Source organism: Schizosaccharomyces osmophilus, chromosome 3, assembly GCF_027921745.1.
Source record: "Schizosaccharomyces osmophilus chromosome 3, complete sequence".
NCBI classification, from domain to species: Eukaryota; Fungi; Ascomycota; class Schizosaccharomycetes; order Schizosaccharomycetales; family Schizosaccharomycetaceae; genus Schizosaccharomyces; species Schizosaccharomyces osmophilus.
Genome location: NC_079240.1, coordinates 1,175,840 through 1,197,773, shown reverse-complemented (window position 1 = coordinate 1,197,773; position 21,934 = coordinate 1,175,840). Strand labels below are relative to the sequence as shown.

Genomic DNA, 21,934 nt, shown 5'->3' with positions numbered 1-21,934 from the left:
CAGATGCAACTATCCGAATTCGAGCTAAACGACGCATGTAAGGCCTTTAACTGTTAAGAATGCATTGTCATATGTTCGATTTGCTGTCGAAAGTTGAAATCTGTCCCTGACAATTTACAAATTGGTTTTCTCATAACACCTGTTTCCCTAAGTCTTCACCCAATTATGAAAATTTGTTTATTCATCTTATTATGATACAATACATAGTATATCTGACAGTTTAATAAATAATTAATTCTTACTGACAGCTGAATAGAATGCGGTTTAGAAGGAGACAATTTCAAAGTTTAAAGAGATGTAATCACTAAGAACGAAACAGTTGATGAACCAATTTCTTTTTTGATAGTTCCTTTTTTTTGTTTGATACCCCTTCCGTTGCACCTTGACAACAAGTAAACAGATTGTAATTTGCGGGTTTCGCATCCGCAATAAACCCTGGAAGTTGGCTTTTTTCTTCTTCAGAGTAAAACAAGCATGCCTCCTTTGCCGTATTTTCTTCATTCACGTCTGTAGGTTCTTCTTGGTTTAATTCTAATTCATATTCATCATCAACCATTTCTTTTGACATTTCATTTCCATGTATCATGTTTGTTTTATCGTAATTTTGATTTGCGGTTTCAATTGCTTGTCGGTTCTCGTTTTGAAGTATGTTTGTTTTATCAAAGGTTTCCAGATCTTGCAAACCGGCTCTTTGAACGTTTTCAGGGTTCATAAAACGTTCTCCTTTACTTGTTATTTGAGAACAGTTCTCCTTGTCCTCTTGGGATAGTAAGCTCATGCGGGAGTTGCGTATTTCAAAGGCAGACATGTAGACGAATATTTGGTTATTTCCAAGTTTGTTTTGATCGTTGAGCCGGCTTTTATTCAATTTCAACTTCGTTAAGTCGCGTTGAATTTCACTGTTTTGTACTTCCAAGGTAAACATATAAATCTGATTCTGAAGTATTTGAATTTCGTTTTCGTAGTAATGTATTCTTTCGTTTGAAATGCTTTGTATGGAATTCTGATAATAACCGTATCGTTGTTTTTGTACGTCATAAAGCTTTTGTAGCTTTTGATTCTCTTTTTCCAAAAATGAAACATGCTTTTGTCGGACTAGAAGCGTCATTTTAAGAGTTTCAAGCGTTGTTTTATCTGGTTTTTCTTGTACTTGCTTCACTAGGCTGTCATTGGATTTTTGCAAGGTCTCGAGTTGAACAAATTGATCATGAATCTGTCCATTTAGGGTTTTTATTTCTTGCAATCGAAACGAAGAAGATTTTTTCCATTGCGCTTCTTTCTCCTTTAATTCAGATTCCAATGTTTGACATTTTAAAGCAAGGGACTCGGCTTTCACAGTTTGTCTGGCATGGTCCAGAGTCAAATCTTTGAATTTTTTAACGGTGTTTGTACATTTCTCTTGAAGGAATTTCAGTTTTGCATCTTTTTCTTTGATGCTATCATTTTCATGAGTTAAATTATTGATTTCACAGGTCAATTTCTCGTTTTCTTTTTTGGCCTGTTCACTTTGCATCTCCAATTCTTTCATCGCATCTTTTAATTTTGAATTCTCATCCATTGTTTTTTTCTTCTCGTCCTTTAAGGTTGTGGATTCTTGTTGAGATTTGTCCAAAGCACTAGTCATTTCCTCGTATTTCTTTTCCAATTTTGTGCTTTGTTCTTTCATCTCATGTTCATCAATCTCTTCTTCAATCTTTTTCAATAGTTTCCTTTGCCTGTCGCTCTCTAAATTTTCTTCGCTTGGGATGACACTGTGTGCTTCTTCAGAAATTGGCTGCAGTTGTTTTCGTCCTTTCAATGTCTTTCTCAAATCTTCATTTTCTTTCTCTGATATTTCGATCTCTTCTTTGAAAATCTGACAAGTTATTTCCAACTCCTCCAAGTCGTTTTCCAAAGCCAGTACTTTTTGGGTCATTTGACTTTTTTCCATATTAAGGATTCGGTTCTCTTCCTCAACTTTTTGACAGTCATTTCGAATAACATTTATCATGTTAGAAAGATTATCGACGCTAGTTCTTGTCAGAATGTCTTCTTCTGAATGCTTTTCTAGTTGAAATTTCATTTGCTCGGCTTCAAAATTTGCTCGATCAATGCTTGCAATAAAGGTCTTCCTTTCCTTATATAATTGCTTGCTCTCTTCCTCTTTAATTTTCAACACATCCTTCAGAATAGCTAGGTTGTGCTGATGTTTGTAGTTATCTTCGTTGACTGAATTCAACCGCCGTTTCAATCTCTCACATTGAGAGGCAAGGGAAAATATTTCTTTACCCTGTTGCTGTATCTTTGATTGTTGCATCTTCTTTTCCGTCGTTAATTGAAACACGTCCATTTCCAACTCTTTTTGTTTATTTACTAAAGGCTTAATCTTATGCTCGTTTTGGAAATTCTTGACTTTCATGGAATGTTGACTTTCCTTTAGGCTTTCTTGTTCTGTTTGAAGAGCCTTGTTTTTTGAATCCGATATTTGGAATGCGTATTTGGAGCAAATCAGTTTGCATTCTAGATTAAACATGGCCTGGTTCTTTTCTTGTATGAACTGTAGGACATTTTTAATGAGGTGTTCAATCTTCACAACAGTCTTCATATCTGTGGTATCAACACTCATCAAGCTAACGGCTTCATCGCTGGTAATCAGCTGGGTAATGTCCTTTACGCGAGTACTTTCGTATTCTTCTGTTTTTTTTTCTATAAGACTTTGACATTGTTTATCTTCGATGACTCTGATTGTAGAAATCATGTTGAATTCTTCCTTGTTCACTGGTTCAATACACTTCTCCAAAGAATCCGATTGTTTTGAGTCAGATCGCGATTATCAATTTACTAGTTTCCAATAAAAAGAATAGTATTGCTAAGTTTGGCTCTTGTTAAATCGGATGTTTACGCTTTGGAATTTTTAGATGCGAAAACAACCCTCTTGTAAACAAATATGTATAAACAACACAGGTAACCATAGCTACTCCTCCCTTTGCATTTTTATTCAAAATGGAATAGGGAAACGAACAGTTTTATTTAATCAATACCGTGCTTAGTACTTGCCTCGTAGTTTACATACATTATAGATTCTTACGGACTAGTAAACCAAAATGATGAGCTGAGCAGCAAACTCATAATTAGTTTTATTACCGAAATGATTATTTATTAGCATCAAGAATTTTACAACTTGTAATTTGAACAACAAAATCATTTCACGTATACCTTTCTTTTATTTATTCAATGTACATCATTGAAAATGTAAACAAACAAATATTCCATCTAAGACATATTTAACGATGTTTAGCGAGATTTAATCCTGCAACTTCTTACCCAAATAAGAGTTCATGCAACACCTAACCATAACCAATTTTCAGAATGGCAGGAAAGAGTGTCGTTTCAGGTAAGAAAAATAATGATTGGAATTAATTGACTCTAACAAACAGGGAAACCTTGGAAAGCAGAGAAGGTGGCGTATCGTCGGTCAGGATTGGCTCCCACGCAAAAAACTTCATATGAGAAGCGAATGGAAGAGAAAAGAAGAGTACAGGAGTCAAAAGATCGTGAACAAAAGTTGAGAGATGAAAAAGAAGAGGAGAGATCTGTACGTGCAATGGTGTCCCAAAATGTTTGGTCTTTTATTGACATGTATTTAGGCAAATGCTCAGAAAATTCGTGCACGTCGCGAGGCTAAAGCTGAAAAGGAACGAATGGAGCTTTTGCAATCTAAGCTTCATCAAAAAGTTATTGACCGTCGGAGACGTAGGGAAAAGCGCAACAAAATGCTAAAAGAGCGGTGATAACAGAATTGACTTTTCAAACACTTTCATATTTAATAAAAGGTTTTTGGTGGTTGGTTTAAACCGGTTTTTTCTCTTTCTTTTCCGAGTAGTTTTGAAATTCATCTCATATTTATAAATTTTGTAAATTCAATTTAAAAGAACGGTGAAGCCGCTGGTAGACCGCGGAAGTTGATTTCGTGTACCATTGCTTTACCAGACTATCGTATAAACAACAGTGGTAATGTGAAAAGGGAATAAATACTCTACACCATCAATTTTTTATTTTTATTTTTTAAAGACAAAAGGACTGAGAGTCGTCGAATTATGAATCAGGAACTTGTAAAACAATTATTTGAACACGTAAAGCTCAGCTTAAATTATTCCTACTGTCCATATTCAATGTTTGCAGTAGGAGCTTGTGTTTTATGCGATGATGGAAAAACATTTGTGTACGGCGCAAATGGTATGGAATTTTTTTTCCCTTTTTATTTGTGGATTCTGGCTTACTTTGTAGTTGAAAACGCGTCTTATAGCGCCGGCGTGTGTGCCGAGAGAGTTGCAATAACGAAAGCAGTGGTAAGGAAAACTAGACAAGAAACTCAGCTGACAAAACTCTTATTTTAGAGTATGGGAAAGAAGAGCTTTATGGCATTGGGAGTTATGAGCGATAAAGGCAGAGTTACTCCATGTGGTATTTGTCGTCAAGCGTAAGTGAACTACAAGCAACGTTACAAAAGCGATAGGAATTAATAAACATTAGGATTCGAGAATTTTCCAAGGACATTGATATATTTCTCTTTCATCCTGACGGTACTTTTCAAACGAAATCGATTGCAGAGGTATGTGATATGAATTTTGGTTTGCATGAGACTAACTTTTTTTTTAAGCTGCTTCCAGATTCTTTTGGACCTGAAGATTTGGAATAAAGGCTAGCGCAAAGCGGATTCCCGTTGTTCAAACGTAAATGGAAGAGAATCAACTTGAGGCATGTTGAACAAGCATGCAAGTGACGGTAGTATCGTCGATTTTTCTGTAAAAAAGCATTAGAAATTGGTTATTATAGATAGCCTTACCCGCCACGATAATAGATTCCATAATTCTTTGCTGCTTTAGAAAACGGAGAATACCACCTTGTATTCTTAGAGTTTGTGACAGCAGTGTCGCAAATGGAATCCGCCAGTTGTTTTGTAAAGTTTTTATCTGTAGAATATTCTGAAAGTGCATGATTGGCAACCTTTAGCAGGGATTGGGAGTTCAAATTGTCAAACACTCCATCTGTAGCTAGAATGACCAAGTCCCCATTTTGAAGTTGGTGTTTGGCTAGATCACTCATATAAGGAGTAATTTCATCCTTGGAAACGTAAGAGGATGGGTAAATAGCGAGTTGATAGGGCATATTGAACTGAAGAACCTGAGGAGGGGATTCATAAAATATGGATCCGTTACGAAGGATTAGAAATCCAGAATCACCTAAACTATTCATGCTGTGTTAGTAAAGGAAAGAATGCTGAACTTACTTTAGCGAATGAAGCTTGCCTGATTGCTTGTCGAAAAGTGTAGCGCATGCTGTAGAAGAGCCGGCTTTTACACTATTGCTTTTCTTCAAGGAAGAAAAGGCATTTGTCAAAATGGCAAGAGGATCAGGAAACTTGTCGTCGCCGAAATGCTTGAATTCTCTTTCAAGTTCTCGAACCAGTCCCCAAGAGAACTTGGATGGGTCGACGCCAATACTTGTCCAGCCGCCGACCCCGTCTAAGACGGCATTGAAACCAAATTTTGAATCTTCTAGGTTAGTAAAGGCATCTTCTCCGGCATCAGGATGGTCACGGGGTTCGGAATCCTCAAAAACGGATGGCTTTTTTTGAAAACTCGTTGCTGAGCTAATCGTATAGATGAAATTCTTTTTTATCCATTGTAGGGATCTTGGACGATTGCCACGAAACAACGGTTGCATGGACCTCGTCAAAATCATTCTGCTGTTTGCGAATTTTCCACCTAGGGTTGGCTTGCGTTTGAGGATAGATTGATGACGGTGAATGCTATACAATACAATTTGTATACAAAAAGAAAGCGATCTATCTTTCGACAAATAAGAAATATTTTCTTATAGAATTCTCATCGTTTCAAGGCCACAGAAAAATACGCTCCTTGCTTGGATTGCATTGCATTGCACGGGCTAATCTCGTAACACATCGGATGGATCCCTTTTTCTCTCGCATGCTTGAACTATTTTTACAAAATCTCTTTCCTCCTATTTCACCAGGAGTACTCTCTACAATACTTTATTGAGTCGTAAACTGTTTCTCTACCACACAAACAAACGAGTTCCAATCATATACAATTTCCTATTTTTTTTTCTTCTTCTTTTCCTCTTCCTTTTTTCTTTTTTACATTTTTACATTTCAAACTATCCATTCATTCTTATTCTCTTTTCTCGCTTTTCCCATCAAAACCTCCTATACATACATACATACATACATACTTATTACTACTACTACTACTACCTACAGTGGTATACCCTCCCAATAAACAAGGAAATTTCAACATACCACTGATCCTAGACTGACCTTGACTGGTCTTATATAGTATGGGAATATAGGAGGAATGAAGAGCGGGTAGGTACTATCTCTTACGGTACTTGTGGCATCGGTAACAAGAAGGTTCATCGTAAGAATCCAACCATAGATCCGCTAGAATGAATTATCTACAACCAATTACATAGCTAGAAATAGAAAAGGCGGAATTTACTATAAAAGTATTTGCTATCGAGAGTACTTGGTTACCTTTACGTCCTATACCTAGTTTAACGAGATTTAATTTACATGTACAACACCAATGAGTGAGACAATTACTCTTCCACCATCTCCCCCTCTTAAAGAATGCATCGGTTCAAAACAATTAAAATAGCGGTTGAAAAAGGTGTAAATGCTAGATTATTTTCAACAAATGTTTGTTTAAGACAGGTTCAGTCAACTCAGGTATGTCAACATTTGGTTTTGGTCGGTTAGGCCTTGTTGGGTCGGTGAACAACTCAGGCGGTACTGTTCCGTTCCTACGGTTGAAGGACGAAATGTTTAGCTGAATACCAAACTTTCAATAGTATTATGTTCCAAGTACAAAGAAAACTAACTTGTGCTAGCCTTTACGTGCTAAACAAGCCTCCACCCCCGAACAAGTAAAGTACCCGATTATCGACCACACTTACGATGCTATTGTCGTAGGCGCAGGAGGTGCGGGTCTCCGAGCTACTTTTGGATTAGCCGAAGCTGGCTTTAAAACTGCTTGTATCACCAAGTTGTTTCCCACCAGATCTCACACCGTCGCAGCACAAGGTGGTATCAATGCCGCTTTGGGTAATATGACCAAGGATGACTGGCGTTGGCATTTTTACGATACTGTGAAGGGTTCCGATTGGCTTGGTGATCAAGACGCTATCCATTACATGACTAAAGAAGCTCCAGCTGCTGTTTTGGAATTAGAACATTTTGGTGTCCCTTTTTCTAGAACTAAAGAAGGTAAAATTTATCAACGTGCTTTTGGCGGTCAATCTTTGGAATTTGGTAAGGGCGGTCAAGCTTATCGTTGTGCTGCTGTTGCCGACCGTACTGGTCATTCCCTTCTTCATACTCTTTACGGACAATCTCTTCGTCACAACACCAACTTTTTTATTGAATACTTTGCCATGGACTTGTTAATGGAAAACGGTGAATGCCGTGGTGTCATTGCTATGAACCTCGAAGATGGTAGCATCCATCGCTTCAGAGCTCACAAGACCGTCTTGGCTACTGGTGGATACGGCCGTTCTTACTTCTCTTGTACCTCAGCCCACACCTGCACTGGTGATGGTAATGCAATGGTTTCTCGTGCTGGTCTTCCTTTGCAAGATCTTGAATTCGTTCAATTCCATCCCACCGGTATTTACGGCGCCGGGTGCTTGATCACCGAGGGTAGCCGTGGTGAAGGTGGCTTTTTGCTCAACAACAAGGGTGAAAGATTCATGGAACGTTATGCCCCTACCGCCAAGGACCTTGCTTCCCGTGATGTTGTTTCTCGTTCCATGACCCTCGAAATCCGTGAAGGCCGTGGTGTTGGTCCTGAGAAGGATCACATTTATTTGCAACTTTCTCACCTCCCCGCCGAGGTTTTGAAGGAACGTCTTCCCGGTATTTCCGAGACCGCCGCCATTTTTGCCGGTGTTGATGTTACCAAAGAGCCTATTCCCGTTTTGCCTACCGTTCACTACAACATGGGAGGTATCCCCACTCGCTATACCGGTGAGGTCCTTACTGTTGACGAAAGTGGAAACGATAAAGTTGTGCCTGGTTTGTATGCAGCTGGTGAAGCTGCCTGTGTTTCCGTACACGGTGGTAACCGTTTGGGTGCCAACTCTTTGCTCGATATTGTTGTTTTCGGAAGAGCTTGTGCTTTGCACATCAAGGACACTTTGGAGCCTAATGCTCCCCATAAGCCTTTGGCTGCCGATGCTGGTCTTGATTCCTTGCAATTCCTTGATAAGGTCCGTACTTCAGAAGGTCCCAAGCATACTAGCGAAATTCGCCTTAACATGCAGAGATCTATGCAAAGAGACGTTTCCGTCTTCCGTACTGAAGAAACCCTTCAAGAGGGTGTCAACAACATCCAAAAGGTTGACGAATCTTATAGCGAACTCGGTATCAAGGATCGTGGTTTAATTTGGAATACTGATTTAATAGAAGCTTTGGAATTGCGTAACCTTTTGACCTGTGCCGTTCAAACCGCCCATTCCGCTTTAAATCGTAAAGAGTCTCGTGGTGCCCATGCTCGTGAAGATTATCCTGAAAGAGATGATGGAAACTGGATTAAGCATACCTTGACCTGGCAACAAAATACTACTGACCCTGTTACCTTAAAATACCGTAATGTGGTCAACACTACTATGGATGAAAGCGAGGTTAAAGCTGTTCCTCCATTCAAGCGTGTCTATTAAGCAGCTTTTCTCAGGAGTTAAAGTGAATTTATCTAGTCATTGATAGGATAATATTGAGTGCTTACCTGCTATGAAATCGAAAATGTGATTAATGATTCTTATTTGCTCGTAAAAATTTGTACAGTCTATACATCGACATTGAGTAAGCACACATAACCATTTATATACCATGTAAAACATGATTTGATTAATGGGAAGACGATTCATCTTTTGCGTTATTTCTACTAAGCCACGTAGTCGATATTTCAATGCAATTCGTTAAACACGAATGTCAAGACAGCTTCCAGCATACGCGTTGCTTTGTTCTATACATGAAACTTAGAATTGCTATTCTTCAATACACAATTGCTTTTTCCGTATTGCAGTTTCATATATGTTTGCTTTGCTACAATAGAATTGCTTAAATTTACAAGATGTCTTGCATTGACAAGATGTCCATTATGGGCATTCGATCTTTCGATAGTCGATCAAGAGAAAGTATCCAGTTTTTTTCTCCTTTGACATTAATCGTTGGTCAAAATGGTTCAGGAAAAACAGTATGTGATAATTTATTTCGTGAATTCTAACTTTCAGACCATTATAGAATGTTTAAAATATGCTACGACAGGAATACTTCCTCCAAACACCAAAGGTGGTGCATTCATTCATGATCCAAAGGTAAGCTTCTTCTACATGGGCCATTCTTGCTTACAACTATAGTTGTGTGGTGAGAAAGAGGTTTTGGCGCAAGTGAAACTAGCGTTTAAAAACACAAATCAAATAAGGATGATATGTACACGATCATTACAATTGCTAGTTAAAAAGACCACAAGACAGCAGAAGACCCTTGACGGGCAGTTGTTGATTGTCAATGATGGTGAGCGTAGTACTATCAGCAATCGATGTGCAGAGTTAGATTTACAAATCCCTCTAAGTCTCGGTGTCAGTAGAGCACTGCTTGATTATGTTATATTTTGTCACCAAGAAGAAAGTTTTTGGCCTTTAAGTGAACCCTCGAATTTAAAAAAGCGATTTGACGAGATTTTTGAATCTATGAAATACGCAAAAGCCCTCGAGCAACTAAAGAACGTAAGGCGTGACCAGGAAAATCAAATCAAAGTTGATCAAGCCAACTTAGTACATTTTCGGTCAGACAAAGAACGAGCTGAAAAAATAAGGTTGCAACTTCACGGTTCCCAGAAACGCATCTCATTTATCAACCACAGAATTGAAGAACTGGATCATAAGATATCTCATACAGCAAAACTTCAGGATGAGCTTTTCAGATCCACTGAAGAATTCGAACAAAAAGAGGTTGCCATATCTCAGTTTGAAAACCACTGCACTTTTCTGGCTTCGAGTATAGAAGACCTAAAGCTTCATATGGTTGAAATGAACAACACTACGGATGAATTGGAGAAAATATCTAGAAATTTCAATGGGCAAGTAGAAACTGAACAAAACCTTCTGTTAGAACTTGAAAATAACAAGTCTTCAACCGAGGTTCAAATAACTGAAAACAGGAAAAAGATGGAAACGCTCTCGGCTAATTTAGGACGTGCTGAAGGAGAGTTAGTATCTCTGGAACGAACGAAACGTAGAAAACGGGAAACTTTGGAGAATATTGCTAGCTCACATGGGTTTTCGGAGCAGGATGAAAACGAAGTTATAACAAAATATGTTGAACATTTTGATTCAAGTATGTCTGAAAACAAAAGAATTGTACAACAAATTCGAGATAAAAGAAAAGAGAGAGGTGCTCGAATTGAGGGGCTAAAAGCTCATGAGATGTATCTGCAAAAAACCATTGCAGGTTTGGAAGATTCCATAAAGAATAATCAAAGTAATATAATATATATTCAATCGCGTATCCAAGATCTCAAGCATATGGCTCAAACGAGGGATGCTTTATCAGAAGAGCTAAAACGAGGAGAAAAAGAATTTCAGGATGCTCGAACAGTGTACGAAGGCAATGAATGGAATAAAAAAATTGACGAAGAGAAAATGGGGATACTCGATAGCGAGAAAGAACTCGAAAACTTTGCTTCATTGATTGATAAATTTCATGATAATGCCAACATCCACTCAAAACTACAATTGCTAATAGAGACAAGGGAAAAGTTATTGGCTGACGTAAAAGAAGCTGGAGAATGTTTCAAGCAGCGATTCTTTGAATTAACCTCCCTTGACCTTCATACTGTCAGTGAATATGATGAAAAATTAAATGCCTCTTTACAAAAGTCCCAGGTGACTATAGATGAATCAAAGAAAAAACTGAACGCCGCAAACGCCACTGTTGTTGAACTTGAATATAAGTTTAGTACTTATCGCAAAGAACTATCGGATTTGGAGTTTCGAAATAATGAAAAGGCTCAGTTAAGTCGGTATCGCTCAATTAACTTGGATGAGCACAATGAAAATATTCAGAGTTTGGACTCAAGGATTGAAGATAGTAAACGAACAGCTCACTCCTTACAATTTGGTATAAGTTTCTACGAAAAGGCAATTCAGATGTCTGATTCACACCATGCCTGTCAACTATGTCAAAGATTGTTTGAAAACGATGAAGAAGCTGCTTTTGTTGAACATTGCCGTGCGATGATAGAAAATATTCCTGGGAAATTGTCAGATGTAACCGACCAACTGGAGATATTGAATAAAGAGAGAAAAGAGCTAAGTGATGTAATTCCCCTTATTGAGGAAGCAAAATTTATAAAGAATTCGATGAAGGAAAAATCTGATATTCTGACTATAACAGAACAGCAGTTAGGAAATGCAAAAGAGCAAGCTGCCACCCTGGATTTTCAGTTGAAAGATATCAGCAAAAAACACGAGGCTTTTGAAAGCTTAAACTTCAAGTTAAAAGATATTAATCGTCTGAATGAGGAAACTGAGAAGTGTAATTCGCACGTTTCAGACCTTCAGGCTCAACTTAGTCCATCGTATAAGGAATTGGATATAAACCAAATTAGTCTGGAACGAAAGAAGGTTGCAGAGATGAACAAAGCTTCAAAAAAAAAATTGGAGACAATAATTTATGAAGAGGCCAAGCAAAGAAAGGAGCTTGACAATGTGAATATCGCTAACAAGGAAAGGGAGGTTAAATTCTCAGATTTAAAACTCAAAATAAATGAGTTACATCAACTAGAAGTTGAGATAAAAAATTGCGATGAGAAGAAAATAAAAATGCGAAGAGATCTCGAAGATACTAAACAGTCTTGCGATGAACAACGGCCATTGTTTAATAGACTTAATGACGAAATGCTTAGTTTGGAGAATGATCTTGAAAAATTTGAGGAAAAGAGCCGATCACTATTGCAAGATAAGAACGGGTTTCTTCAACAATTACAAGATTGGAATAGAGAGTTGCAAATCGATATAAAATCTGAATTAGATCGTCTAGTAAAAGAGAAGGATGGCCTTTTTCGAACTGTTGAATACGATTTATCTGAACTGAATGCTAGCACTCAAAAGATTAAGAACATTCAGGAAAAATTGGCTGACTTGCGTTCTAGAGAACGCAACATTTCGGACAACTTACGTCTTCGCCGATTACACAGTCAGTTTCTGGAGGCCTTGGAAAAGAAAAATAGCCTGATATCTCAACAAGCGAAGACAAATAGAGAGGCTTTCCGTGATGAAATGGAGTCTTTGAAAATGCAATATGGAGCACTAAATGCTGAGCGCGCCGGGTTATTAGGTGAATGTCGGCAACTTGATTCTGGTGTAAATCAATTAACTCAAGATTTAAACCTCGAATTTAAAGATTCAGATGAACGTTATCGCCGCCAATTAATAAAGACCAGGACGACTGATAAAGCTAATGATGATATAGGCAAATATGCAAAAGCTTTAGATATTGCCATTATGCAACTCCATTCATTAAAAATGAATGAAATCAATAGAATTGTAGATGAATTATGGAAACAGACTTACTGTGGTACAGACATTGATACAATTCTAATTCGCTCAGACGCCGAAGGAAAGGGAAACCGCTCTTATAATTATAGGGTTTGCATGGTAAAGGGAGACGCCGAATTGGATATGAGAGGACGATGCAGTGCTGGTCAGAAGGTTCTGGCCTGTATTATAATTCGCCTTGCCTTGGCAGAATGTCTAGGAGTTAACTGTGGAATTCTAGCCCTTGATGAGCCTACAACGAATTTGGATGAAGAAAATATTATGAGCTTAGCAAAAAGTTTATCTAAAATCGTGGACTTTAGAAGGCGACAAGCAAACTTTCAGCTAATTATTATTACTCACGATGAGCAGTTTATCCGTTTAGTTAATACAGACGCATACTGTGGTTATTATTATAAAGTTAAAAGAGACGCGAATCAGAAAAGCATTGTAAGTCCCTAAATCTTCTGATTGAAACGAAAACTAACGCAAAACCAGATTGTACGAGAAACGATGTAAGCATTCATGTTGCTTTAGATAACTCGGGTACTGGGATTATGATATATCAGAATGCACGATTTTGTCAGTAAAAATAAATTATAAATATTATTCTCTGAGATGGGAGTTCAAAGAGATTATTCTTATTCATTCAACACTCATTTTGATCCACCAATGTTTGCATTTCTCTATAAATAACTATTCTCAAGAGGTATAATTAATTCTGGCTATAGCGAAATAGATGATAGTTATCTCAAGTTTTTTTTGTAGCACTCGGAACGTAGGTATCTCTCAATTCTTTGATTCTGAGAAAATTAATCCTATAGGAAAGGTATGAATTGTCCATTGATTTTGTCGTCCACTTGCTCAATACTATGCAGCGCAAAGGAGCTGCAGTGGAAATAGTCAGCAAGGAAAATAATACGGTGATCGTTAGACACTCAATCTTTATCTATTGGCAAAAGTCAGCCCTAAAGTCTTCGAAGGGAAATTCATTTACTTACAGCAATAGGAAGCGATTCATACGCATGAGAAGTGGTAATAAACCCATGCGCAGACTTGGCAGTGTGCAATAAGAGAAAAGCCAGGGTTAAATAGATGATGATAGATGTTGTCCTTGAGAGCATGCTTTCATTCAAGAACAAGGAAAAATATTAAACGATAAAGTATATTTGTCTTGTTTTGTCTCTAGATGAAATCTTTAGCAGTAAATCAATGTTGAAGAAGTGGGAGTTGTTTAAATGCTACAGATACGTCTGTATCTAGTACAGAACCAAATGGACGCAGAATTATTCCCAACATAAGTAATGTTATTCTTTTTTATATAATTTGTTCTTTTTATTAAAAAAATAAAAAAAGAATTTTTCTATTGCTATTCTATAGATCTTCGTCAATTGAACGTTAAGTGGCCCATGTTTTAAAGGAACTAGGTGTAGCGTTATACATGGGTCTTATTTGTACCTGTTTATACTCTAATCATTGCCTTGGGGTCATTTTAACTCACGCCTTCTCTTTCATTTGATTGTATTTAATTCACACTTAAATTAAAAAGGCCAATATATATATCCAAAACAAAATCACTTCAACGATCCGTTGTGGTCCAACGGCTAGGATTCGTCGCTTTCACCGACGCGGCCGGGGTTCGACTCCCCGCAACGGAAAATATTTTTTTCTTTTGTTGAAAATAACTTTTGAAAAAAAAAAACGAATGTTCACTCAATATGACCCAACTTTAATATCTATTTTTAAAGTGTTAATGACTAAAAATAAGCAGAGTAGTTACTATAGGAAGTTAAATTATGAAAGACATCAAGTCCAATCCAAAAAACAGTGGACCTTTAATAAGGTGTTTATTGAGAGTATAAGTTACCAAGTACTTTTCATACGTTTAAGTTTTGGCAAATGTTCCACCACTTCGATAATTGAAAATTTTAATAGAGTTCAAAAGAGGCAGTAAATAAACTATCTATTCTAGCACGATATCGAGATCGGACTCACGTACAAGTTGTATCCTATGTATTGATAATACCACCATGCTTCACATTGTTTGTAGAATGGCTTGATGCAATCCTCTCAATGCTTTTTTCAATTCCTCGTACCAATTGGCAGTCTCTAAAGAACTTGAGCTTTTTTAAACCTCAAAACATTCATAATTCTCAATAAATTGAAAAACACTAACGCTATCCATGGGAAGTTCCACTGTGGGTGGTCTCGGGATGGAATGAGTCACATTTCGTTTTATAAGTAAGTTAAAAAAAAAAAGAAAATAAATAGAAAGAAATAGACAAAAAAGTGAGGGAGCCTACAGCACCCCGGATTCCCATGTTGTCTCCAACCATAGTACTAACGAGGCCCTCAGACGCTTAACTGCAGTGATCGGACGGGAACTGGTGTTTTCGCCTAGGTATGGCCGTAGACAACTCTCTATCTTTTTTAAGCTATCTATACTATTCATAACTTACTTTAATAGTATACGGGGTTTGTGTTACACATACGTTTGTCATTGAATTGAATTGAATTGAATTGAATTGAATTGAATTGAATTGAATCCAAACAAAGTAATACGAAATGGCGTTCATCTTCCTTCATCGTAAGAATGATGAAATTTTTTTTTTTTTTTTTTTTTTTTTTTTTAAAAAAAATAATGAAAATTAATGATTGAAACCACTGCACGCTACGCTGAACACTGAATCGGGTAACGTTTGTTTCTTTATTTATTGACTACAAAAGCATAAACATTATGTATAATTTTTAAGGTAAAGTTTTTGTTGCTACCTCTACCTCTACCTCTACCGAAACAAATAACTCACTTGAGCATCCACATACTTGGCTGGCTGTTTATATAACTCATATCCTCCTCCTACGTTTTTACAATGTTTATCACATAATTCTAGCTCGTCGTCCATCTTGCACTCAATAAGCTTAATGTCCCTTCTCGTAAGAATGGTATCATGAGACAAAATCACTAAAAGAAATCTTTTCCAAATGCTACTTTACAATGAAATCCTTCCATTGCAACATGAATTGAAAACAGAAACTCGAAAACCTGTAATATGAGGCTGATCTGTAACTTTTGGCTCGCAAAAATGAACGCCGGAAAGAAATAATACATATCAGCATGATTTCCCATCAAATGATGGTTATTTTGGGGGTAAAGACGAGATTTTTAATTTGTGAATTTATTTAATTACTCGTCAGGTATGGAGTCAGGTCAGTAAAGGGAATAACTTTTCGCCCCAATATTATTTTAAATTTTAATAACCATAACAAACATCAGTACATACATATATATATATTGAGGTAATAACCATTTTTCATGAGCGAATGCATTTGAGAGGTATCATTCACTGGCAGACAGCGCTTTATTTGCAGCCAATAGATAACATTGATACTGTCTATTTATACATACAAAACCATCATGATTGTAATAGGGCATGTGGTGTAGATGGTTATCACGCTTCCTTAGCATGGAAGAGGTCCCAGATTCGAGTTCTGGCTTGTCCAAATTTTTTCTTGGTTTTCATTAATAAATAATCACCCAGCCGGTCTCGGAAATATCTACGTGCAAAACATATTACGCTAAAGAAAAAAAATGGTCGCTATTCATAGGAAATTTCTAAAAGCCTCCTCATAAATAAGCTTTCCATGTTGATTATCAGGCAACCTAAATGTCAACATCAGTGGACCACAAACCTAAAAGGAACTTCTGCTAGTATGTTAGCAATCAATGCTTTACATAAATTCTGCAAACAAACCATTGATTCTAGACAAGGTCTGTTTTTTGTCAATGCTCCACTTAATAATTTCTGTTTGGTATTGAAACACTTTTTAACAAGCAAAACTACTATTTATCATACAACGACAACGACAATGCCTATGGCAATGGCAATGGTAGTATAAAGTTATATGCTTGAAGATCCATACAGTATATTCAAGTCGTAAATGTGAAAGCAGCATAATACCGTCTGCGGATTTGCAACAGAAATTTTTATTTAGTAATTTCTTCTCATTTCTATATTCGTTTTTTGTACAGTTCCACGAATGCCGGTTCCAGTTGATCCATTTATTACATAAAAGCTTTTACTCTTTCAATTTTTAATTGGAAGCTGATCATTCGGTTGAAATAATAAAGATTATGTTTCCAATTTCGAAGTACTTTCTATATCTTTATTCGCTTTTCGTATGTATTTTCGGGTAATTGAGTGAGTTGCAAATCCTTAATATCTGCATATTCCAATCAACGGATATAGATAATCTAAATATTCTAGTGCGGCACCTATTGCCTTTATCTTTGAGAGCGTCCAGAAAAGTAGTGCTACGACATGGCTATACGATCAATTTGGTTCTGACCGTCCTCATTTGTGGGTGAGATTGTGGTATATTGTGTCGCAAGCCAGTCTTCAGCTGTAAAAAATTGCATGTTTTGTTGGAATAATTCAATAAACGATTGTTTTGGGTATGGGGATTAACGTTCTTATGGTCTCCCTTGATATAAAATGCTTTCTACCTGACCGCTATACAAAGCTGGAATATTCATATAATAGATTTAGTTAGCCTAAAGAAACTTGTTTACTTCATTAAACCGATTATGTACCAATTCTTGCAACACATTTTTTGATATTTTATGCGAGTAATCTTAATTGCTGAAAGCTCTCTCCTTAACAAAAGTATCATTTCAACTCTGAGAAACACTGGGGTTTCTCCCATTTCAAATGCTTTTCTCTGGTATTTGGGATAGACAGGAAAAACTAATACTATAATGGCAGTCATATAAAGATTTGGTCTATCAAAGGAGCTAAAAGAAAAGTCAAATACAAGGAAAAACAATCTTTTCTTGCAATAATTAGCCAAAGAATATTTTGTGCTTTAGTGCGTAAACATAGCAATATTAATTATATTAAGGTGTAGAATATATCGTGCTGTTAAACTTACAATCACAATATAATAACATGTATCATTTTATTTTGAATATATATAGTAATAATACACTGCAGCTGTTCGCAGTGCACAGAAGAACACTAAAATATGTTAAAATATGTTTATAACAACACATTAAATGGATCAAATCAATGATGAGTGAACGGTCATTCTATTACTGGCTCTCTGTCCTCTTCTTTCTCCCCATTTGTATTTGCTAAAGGTAATAAGCAGTACGGCAGGTGTGAAAAGGTAATTGAAGTAATGTACGAGATGGAACTCGTTTGATTATGCGATTCGCTGTTGATTGGCGATCTCAGGGTAGGATGTATTGCACCGAAATGAATTGACAAGATTACAATAAAAATACATACTCTGCTATTGGAACTGTCTAACATTAAAATAGCGCTTCGATGGCAATGTGAATTTACAAGATCATTAACAAGCTACCAAGGTTCTACACCGTTTTTGCAAATTGATTATTTAATAGTTATGACAAAAAAGGATATAGATATAACATTATAACGCAAGTTCTTTTAACAAATCTTCCTTAGTATAGGGGTAGTACACCAGCCTGTCACGCTGGCAGCCCGGGTTCGAATCCCGGAGGGAGAGTGATTCTTTTTTTGTGCGGTTTTTTATTTTTTATTTTTTTTTCGTTTTTTCGTTTTTTCCTCATACTCGGGTTCTTCCTTGCAGTTGAGAACGCCATTCGATTTTGCGTTTCTAATACTGCTTTGTACATGGTTTTCTTCATATTTGACTGTTCACTCAGAGTCATATTCATTAAGTGCAAGTAGATGATGATGATGCATGCTATCAGGTGAAATGAGACAAAAAATTGCTAGTAAACTGACACTAAGCAAACTAAATGAAACCATTCAACAATGAATAGGATAATAGCATAGATGTAGAAAAAAAAATAAACATTCATCATCCATTGGATGGTTCTAAAAAAAAAAGAAAAGTTGAAAAAAGTGAAGGCTATGACCGTGCCAAGACTCGAACTTGGGACCGTCTGCGAACATTAAATGTTAAGCAGAAATTATAACCATCTAAACCACACGGCCTTCGTTGAAGGACTTCCTGTTCTTTACGTTTACAACTTAGATGGTAAGGGCATTTCGCTCCCAAGGTTTCCTGCAAAGGCAAAGGAGACAGACACTCATACTGAAGCAGTTTCTGTGGTTATGTATTTCTCTGATTGTCTCAATCAGTGTTTGTTCATTACCTGTGTACGAATATTATGAATTAATTTCGTTGCTTTACTATTATTATTATTTCTTTGCTAGGCCGTTCTCAATATTCAATATTCAATATTCAGTATTCAACATTTAACATTTAACAATCAACAATCAAAATTCAGTTCAATTTCAATGTCAATGTCAATTTCAATTTCAAAATAAATAACTAAACAGCTAATAACGATGGCAATAACAATAATGCAATACTTTTTTGTTTCTGCTTCTGCGTATCGTGTGAGAACCAATACATATAATATGATATAGAAAGATGAATGAATTGAATATACGTATGAGTACTTTGCAAAGGAACAAGTGATAAAACTTCATTCTTTATTTTACTTGCTTTAATATATTTTATTTATCCTAATGTTATCAACCAAGGGCATGTGGTGTAGATGGTTATCACGCTTCCTTAGCATGGAAGAGGTCCCAGATTCGAGTTCTGGCTTGTCCAAGTTTTTCTTTTTTTTCTTTTTTTTCCGTTTTGTCGTTATTTCATTGTTTCACTATTTTGCTTTTTTTTGCTCTTGTTCCAGTGTTACAATTTTGGTTTGTTTGTTATAAATTTTATATATTGCGTTCACTGGGTTTATCATAAAGGGTGTTTTACACTATGTTGGCACTATGCAATAAAAAGACATTGCTTCAACAAAAGATCAACAAATAATTCAATCAAAGAGCAAATGAAATGGATTTGAAATAAAAAAAATAAAAAAATAAAAAAATTAATGGTCACAGCCAGGCTCGAACTGGCGACATTCGACTTATTAGATCGACATGATAACCAACTACATCATGCGACCATTTGTTACAAGCATTGTATTAAATGCGACCTATGTTGGCTTAATTGCTAATATAAATTAACAACATCTGCTGTTACGTTTGGAGATGTGAATTTAGGAGATTGTAAATTACGGGATTATCAGTTGAAAACCATATGCAGCATAGTTTGAAAGAAGAAGTATTGATGCAAAAGAATATAAAGAAAACAAGATAACGAATTATATGACGGAAGCTCCGTATGCACGAGATTAAAAATAAAACAGCGATGCATTACCCATAGTTATATTATATTTTTCAGAAAGGAGCGGTATTATGAACTATCAATTGATGGTTAGAAATTTTGTTATACAAATTTTAACTATTGGTGTTGTCACAGCTGAATTTTTACGGTGTATTTTAATATGCCGAGTGTATGAGTTTATAAGTTGAAAAAGTTATTTATGTATACATTGAACTCTATTTAATGTCTTCTATAAGTATTTTCAGAGTCCAGTGACTTGAATAGCTTAAAAAACGACGACTCGATTTATTAAGCCAGATCAGTCGAATCTTCCAATCTGGAAATTCGTACCTCCAACTTGAGATATATATATCTTCTAAAGTAGATAACATTTCTCCTTCTGATAAAGTTTATTTGTTAGAAACTTCCGTTGTTTACATTTTGTAATAAAGGACTTTTTTTTAATATTATAATACAATTTTTCAACCTTGACAGATGATCATAATTACTTTTAAGACTAATCTAACATTTTCAATCAATAACAATGGAAAAATGTATCGCCCATGTACAGCAGTAAATTTTTAGAAGAAACGAGGCATTTCCCTCTTACATTTACCAGTTTCAGCCCTGACATCACTTGAGTTTAATTCAATTTCTATTTTTTCCCTTAAATTCTACCTAAAACGATTACTCCGTGGTTATTTACAAATGCATTCGAAAATATACTAATTTCTACAATAATTGTCATTTTATAAAATTATATATACTATTAAAATACAAAGTATTCTAATCAAATCCGTTGTGGTCCAACGGCTAGGATTCGTCGCTTTCACCGACGCGGCCGGGGTTCGACTCCCCGCAACGGAAAATATTTTTGTCCATGTTTTGGTGTTCTAAAATGTAATCATCTTGTGCTTATGTTAAAGATATTAGTTGCTCTCTTACGCTATAGTTGTAACGCCTTTTTATTCTTGTGTTATAGACAGACTATTAAATTCGCAAAACTCTTGAACTATTTTCTTGGTCATATGCTAAAAGGTAATCTGTCAATCATCATTCTCATGATGAAGGAAGATGAACGCCATTTCGTATTACTTTGTTTGGATTCAATTCAATTCGATTCAATGACAAACGTATGTGTAACACAAACCCCGTATACTATTAAAGTAAGTTATGAATAGTATAGATAGCTTAAAAAAGATAGAGAGTTGTCTACGGCCATACCTAGGCGAAAACACCAGTTCCCGTCCGATCACTGCAGTTAAGCGTCTGAGGGCCTCGTTAGTACTATGGTTGGAGACAACATGGGAATCCGGGGTGCTGTAGGCTCCCTCTCACTTTTTTTTTTTATTTTATTTTCACGTGAGGAGAGTCAGAAGAGGGGAGGAGAGGGGAAAAATACGGAGGTAAGTTTAAATTTTTTTTTTTTTTGCGCAAAAGAAGAATGGAAAGCTTGAACGGCTTCCCCCTTTCTCTCCATCATAACTAAAATTCCATAACTTTCCATCTCTTATACACTATATACACTATATACACTATATACACTATATACACTATATACACTATATACACTATATACACTATATACACTATATACACTGTACTGTCTTTTCTTCCATAATCCCACATGCCCACATGCTTAAAAGAAAACATAAGGTTCTTAAAATTCGTTATCATGCAAACAATCAATTAGCTATAGAAATGACTTGACAGGTGGGTAGGTGGGTGGGCTTGATTGTATTGTATTGTATCGTATCGTATCGTATCGTATCGTATCGTATCAAAGTATCGAGTGCTATCAACTTCACGCCCATGGCCGTGCTACGAACGATTAAATCGAACTTCTAACTATATTTCGGTAAAAAACAAACGAACAGGTCCCACAATAAGTGCAAAATAACCGAGGTTAGTTACGTTTTTAAAAAGATGAATTTACTACTAAGCATCACTTATAGCGTATACGCTTCAAGGCAATAATAGTAAACGCCATTTGATTGATTTATTTTATATGTCTACATTTGATCCGAAACAGTCAACAAAATGAATATCGACGATTCATTAGTAGAAGCTAAGCTAAATTTTCTACTACTATTATTTATTTGTTTATTTTCTTTTCTTTTCTTTCATGTTTTTAACGTATGACATAACAAAGTTTAAGGAATTGATTCTGCCTCCT

General features: G+C 36.1%; 7 protein-coding genes and 9 non-coding genes across 16 annotated transcripts; 10 read left to right on the top strand and 6 right to left on the bottom strand.

The window, feature by feature from the left end:
- Nucleotides 1–304: 304 nt before the first annotated feature.
- On the bottom strand, nucleotides 305–2,737 carry meu1 (Schizosaccharomyces specific protein; the record flags this gene model as incomplete). Its single annotated transcript, XM_056183349.1, has 1 exon — nucleotides 305–2,737. The coding sequence occupies one exon, from the start codon at nucleotides 2,735–2,737 to the stop codon at nucleotides 305–307; it is 2,433 nt and encodes an 810-aa protein (XP_056039000.1).
- Nucleotides 2,738–3,348: 611 nt separating this feature from the next.
- Nucleotides 3,349–3,770, top strand: cgr1 (ribosome biogenesis CGR1 family; the record flags this gene model as incomplete). The annotated part of the gene is made up of 3 exons (XM_056183348.1): nucleotides 3,349–3,373; nucleotides 3,417–3,574; nucleotides 3,627–3,770. The coding sequence occupies 3 exons, from the start codon at nucleotides 3,349–3,351 to the stop codon at nucleotides 3,768–3,770; spliced, it is 327 nt and encodes a 108-aa protein (XP_056039002.1).
- A 306-nt stretch (nucleotides 3,771–4,076) lies between these two features.
- cdd1 (cytidine deaminase Ccd1) lies at nucleotides 4,077–4,678 on the top strand (the record flags this gene model as incomplete). The annotated part of the gene is made up of 5 exons (XM_056183347.1): nucleotides 4,077–4,215; nucleotides 4,267–4,328; nucleotides 4,377–4,459; nucleotides 4,513–4,591; nucleotides 4,640–4,678. 5 exons carry the CDS (start codon nucleotides 4,077–4,079, stop codon nucleotides 4,676–4,678), a joined length of 402 nt encoding a protein of 133 aa, XP_056039001.1.
- A 49-nt stretch (nucleotides 4,679–4,727) lies between these two features.
- On the bottom strand, nucleotides 4,728–5,724 carry azr1 (mitochondrial protein phosphatase Azr1; the record flags this gene model as incomplete). The annotated part of the gene is made up of 3 exons (XM_056183346.1): nucleotides 4,728–4,782; nucleotides 4,826–5,227; nucleotides 5,270–5,724. The coding sequence occupies 3 exons, from the start codon at nucleotides 5,722–5,724 to the stop codon at nucleotides 4,728–4,730; spliced, it is 912 nt and encodes a 303-aa protein (XP_056038998.1).
- A 907-nt stretch (nucleotides 5,725–6,631) lies between these two features.
- On the top strand, nucleotides 6,632–8,718 carry sdh1 (succinate dehydrogenase Sdh1; the record flags this gene model as incomplete). Its single annotated transcript, XM_056183345.1, has 2 exons — nucleotides 6,632–6,730; nucleotides 6,892–8,718. The coding sequence occupies 2 exons, from the start codon at nucleotides 6,632–6,634 to the stop codon at nucleotides 8,716–8,718; spliced, it is 1,926 nt and encodes a 641-aa protein (XP_056038997.1).
- A 413-nt stretch (nucleotides 8,719–9,131) lies between these two features.
- Nucleotides 9,132–13,116, top strand: rad50 (DNA repair protein Rad50; the record flags this gene model as incomplete). The annotated part of the gene is made up of 4 exons (XM_056183344.1): nucleotides 9,132–9,254; nucleotides 9,292–9,375; nucleotides 9,418–13,047; nucleotides 13,096–13,116. 4 exons carry the CDS (start codon nucleotides 9,132–9,134, stop codon nucleotides 13,114–13,116), a joined length of 3,858 nt encoding a protein of 1,285 aa, XP_056038999.1.
- Nucleotides 13,117–13,348: 232 nt separating this feature from the next.
- emc5 (ER membrane protein complex subunit Emc5) lies at nucleotides 13,349–13,721 on the bottom strand (the record flags this gene model as incomplete). Its single annotated transcript, XM_056183343.1, has 2 exons — nucleotides 13,349–13,546; nucleotides 13,599–13,721. The coding sequence occupies 2 exons, from the start codon at nucleotides 13,719–13,721 to the stop codon at nucleotides 13,349–13,351; spliced, it is 321 nt and encodes a 106-aa protein (XP_056039581.1).
- A 462-nt stretch (nucleotides 13,722–14,183) lies between these two features.
- On the top strand, nucleotides 14,184–14,255 carry SOMG_20269. The gene has a single exon. It is a non-coding gene; the product is annotated as a tRNA-Glu (tRNA).
- Nucleotides 14,256–14,893: 638 nt separating this feature from the next.
- Nucleotides 14,894–15,008, bottom strand: SOMG_10111. The gene has a single exon (XR_008803644.1). It is a non-coding gene; the product is annotated as a 5S ribosomal RNA (ribosomal RNA).
- A 1,016-nt stretch (nucleotides 15,009–16,024) lies between these two features.
- Nucleotides 16,025–16,098, top strand: SOMG_20268. Its single transcript has one exon. It is a non-coding gene; the product is annotated as a tRNA-Ala (tRNA).
- Nucleotides 16,099–18,055: 1,957 nt separating this feature from the next.
- On the top strand, nucleotides 18,056–18,126 carry SOMG_20267. Its single transcript has one exon. It is a non-coding gene; the product is annotated as a tRNA-Asp (tRNA).
- Nucleotides 18,127–18,498: 372 nt separating this feature from the next.
- On the bottom strand, nucleotides 18,499–18,581 carry SOMG_20266. Its single transcript is given in 2 exon segments — nucleotides 18,499–18,534; nucleotides 18,544–18,581. It is a non-coding gene; the product is annotated as a tRNA-Val (tRNA).
- A 554-nt stretch (nucleotides 18,582–19,135) lies between these two features.
- SOMG_20265 lies at nucleotides 19,136–19,209 on the top strand. Its single transcript has one exon. It is a non-coding gene; the product is annotated as a tRNA-Ala (tRNA).
- A 275-nt stretch (nucleotides 19,210–19,484) lies between these two features.
- On the bottom strand, nucleotides 19,485–19,558 carry SOMG_20264. Its single transcript has one exon. It is a non-coding gene; the product is annotated as a tRNA-Ile (tRNA).
- Nucleotides 19,559–20,553: 995 nt separating this feature from the next.
- On the top strand, nucleotides 20,554–20,625 carry SOMG_20263. Its single transcript has one exon. It is a non-coding gene; the product is annotated as a tRNA-Glu (tRNA).
- Nucleotides 20,626–20,972: 347 nt separating this feature from the next.
- On the top strand, nucleotides 20,973–21,087 carry SOMG_10110. Its single transcript, XR_008803643.1, has one exon. It is a non-coding gene; the product is annotated as a 5S ribosomal RNA (ribosomal RNA).
- Nucleotides 21,088–21,934: the final 847 nt, after the last annotated feature.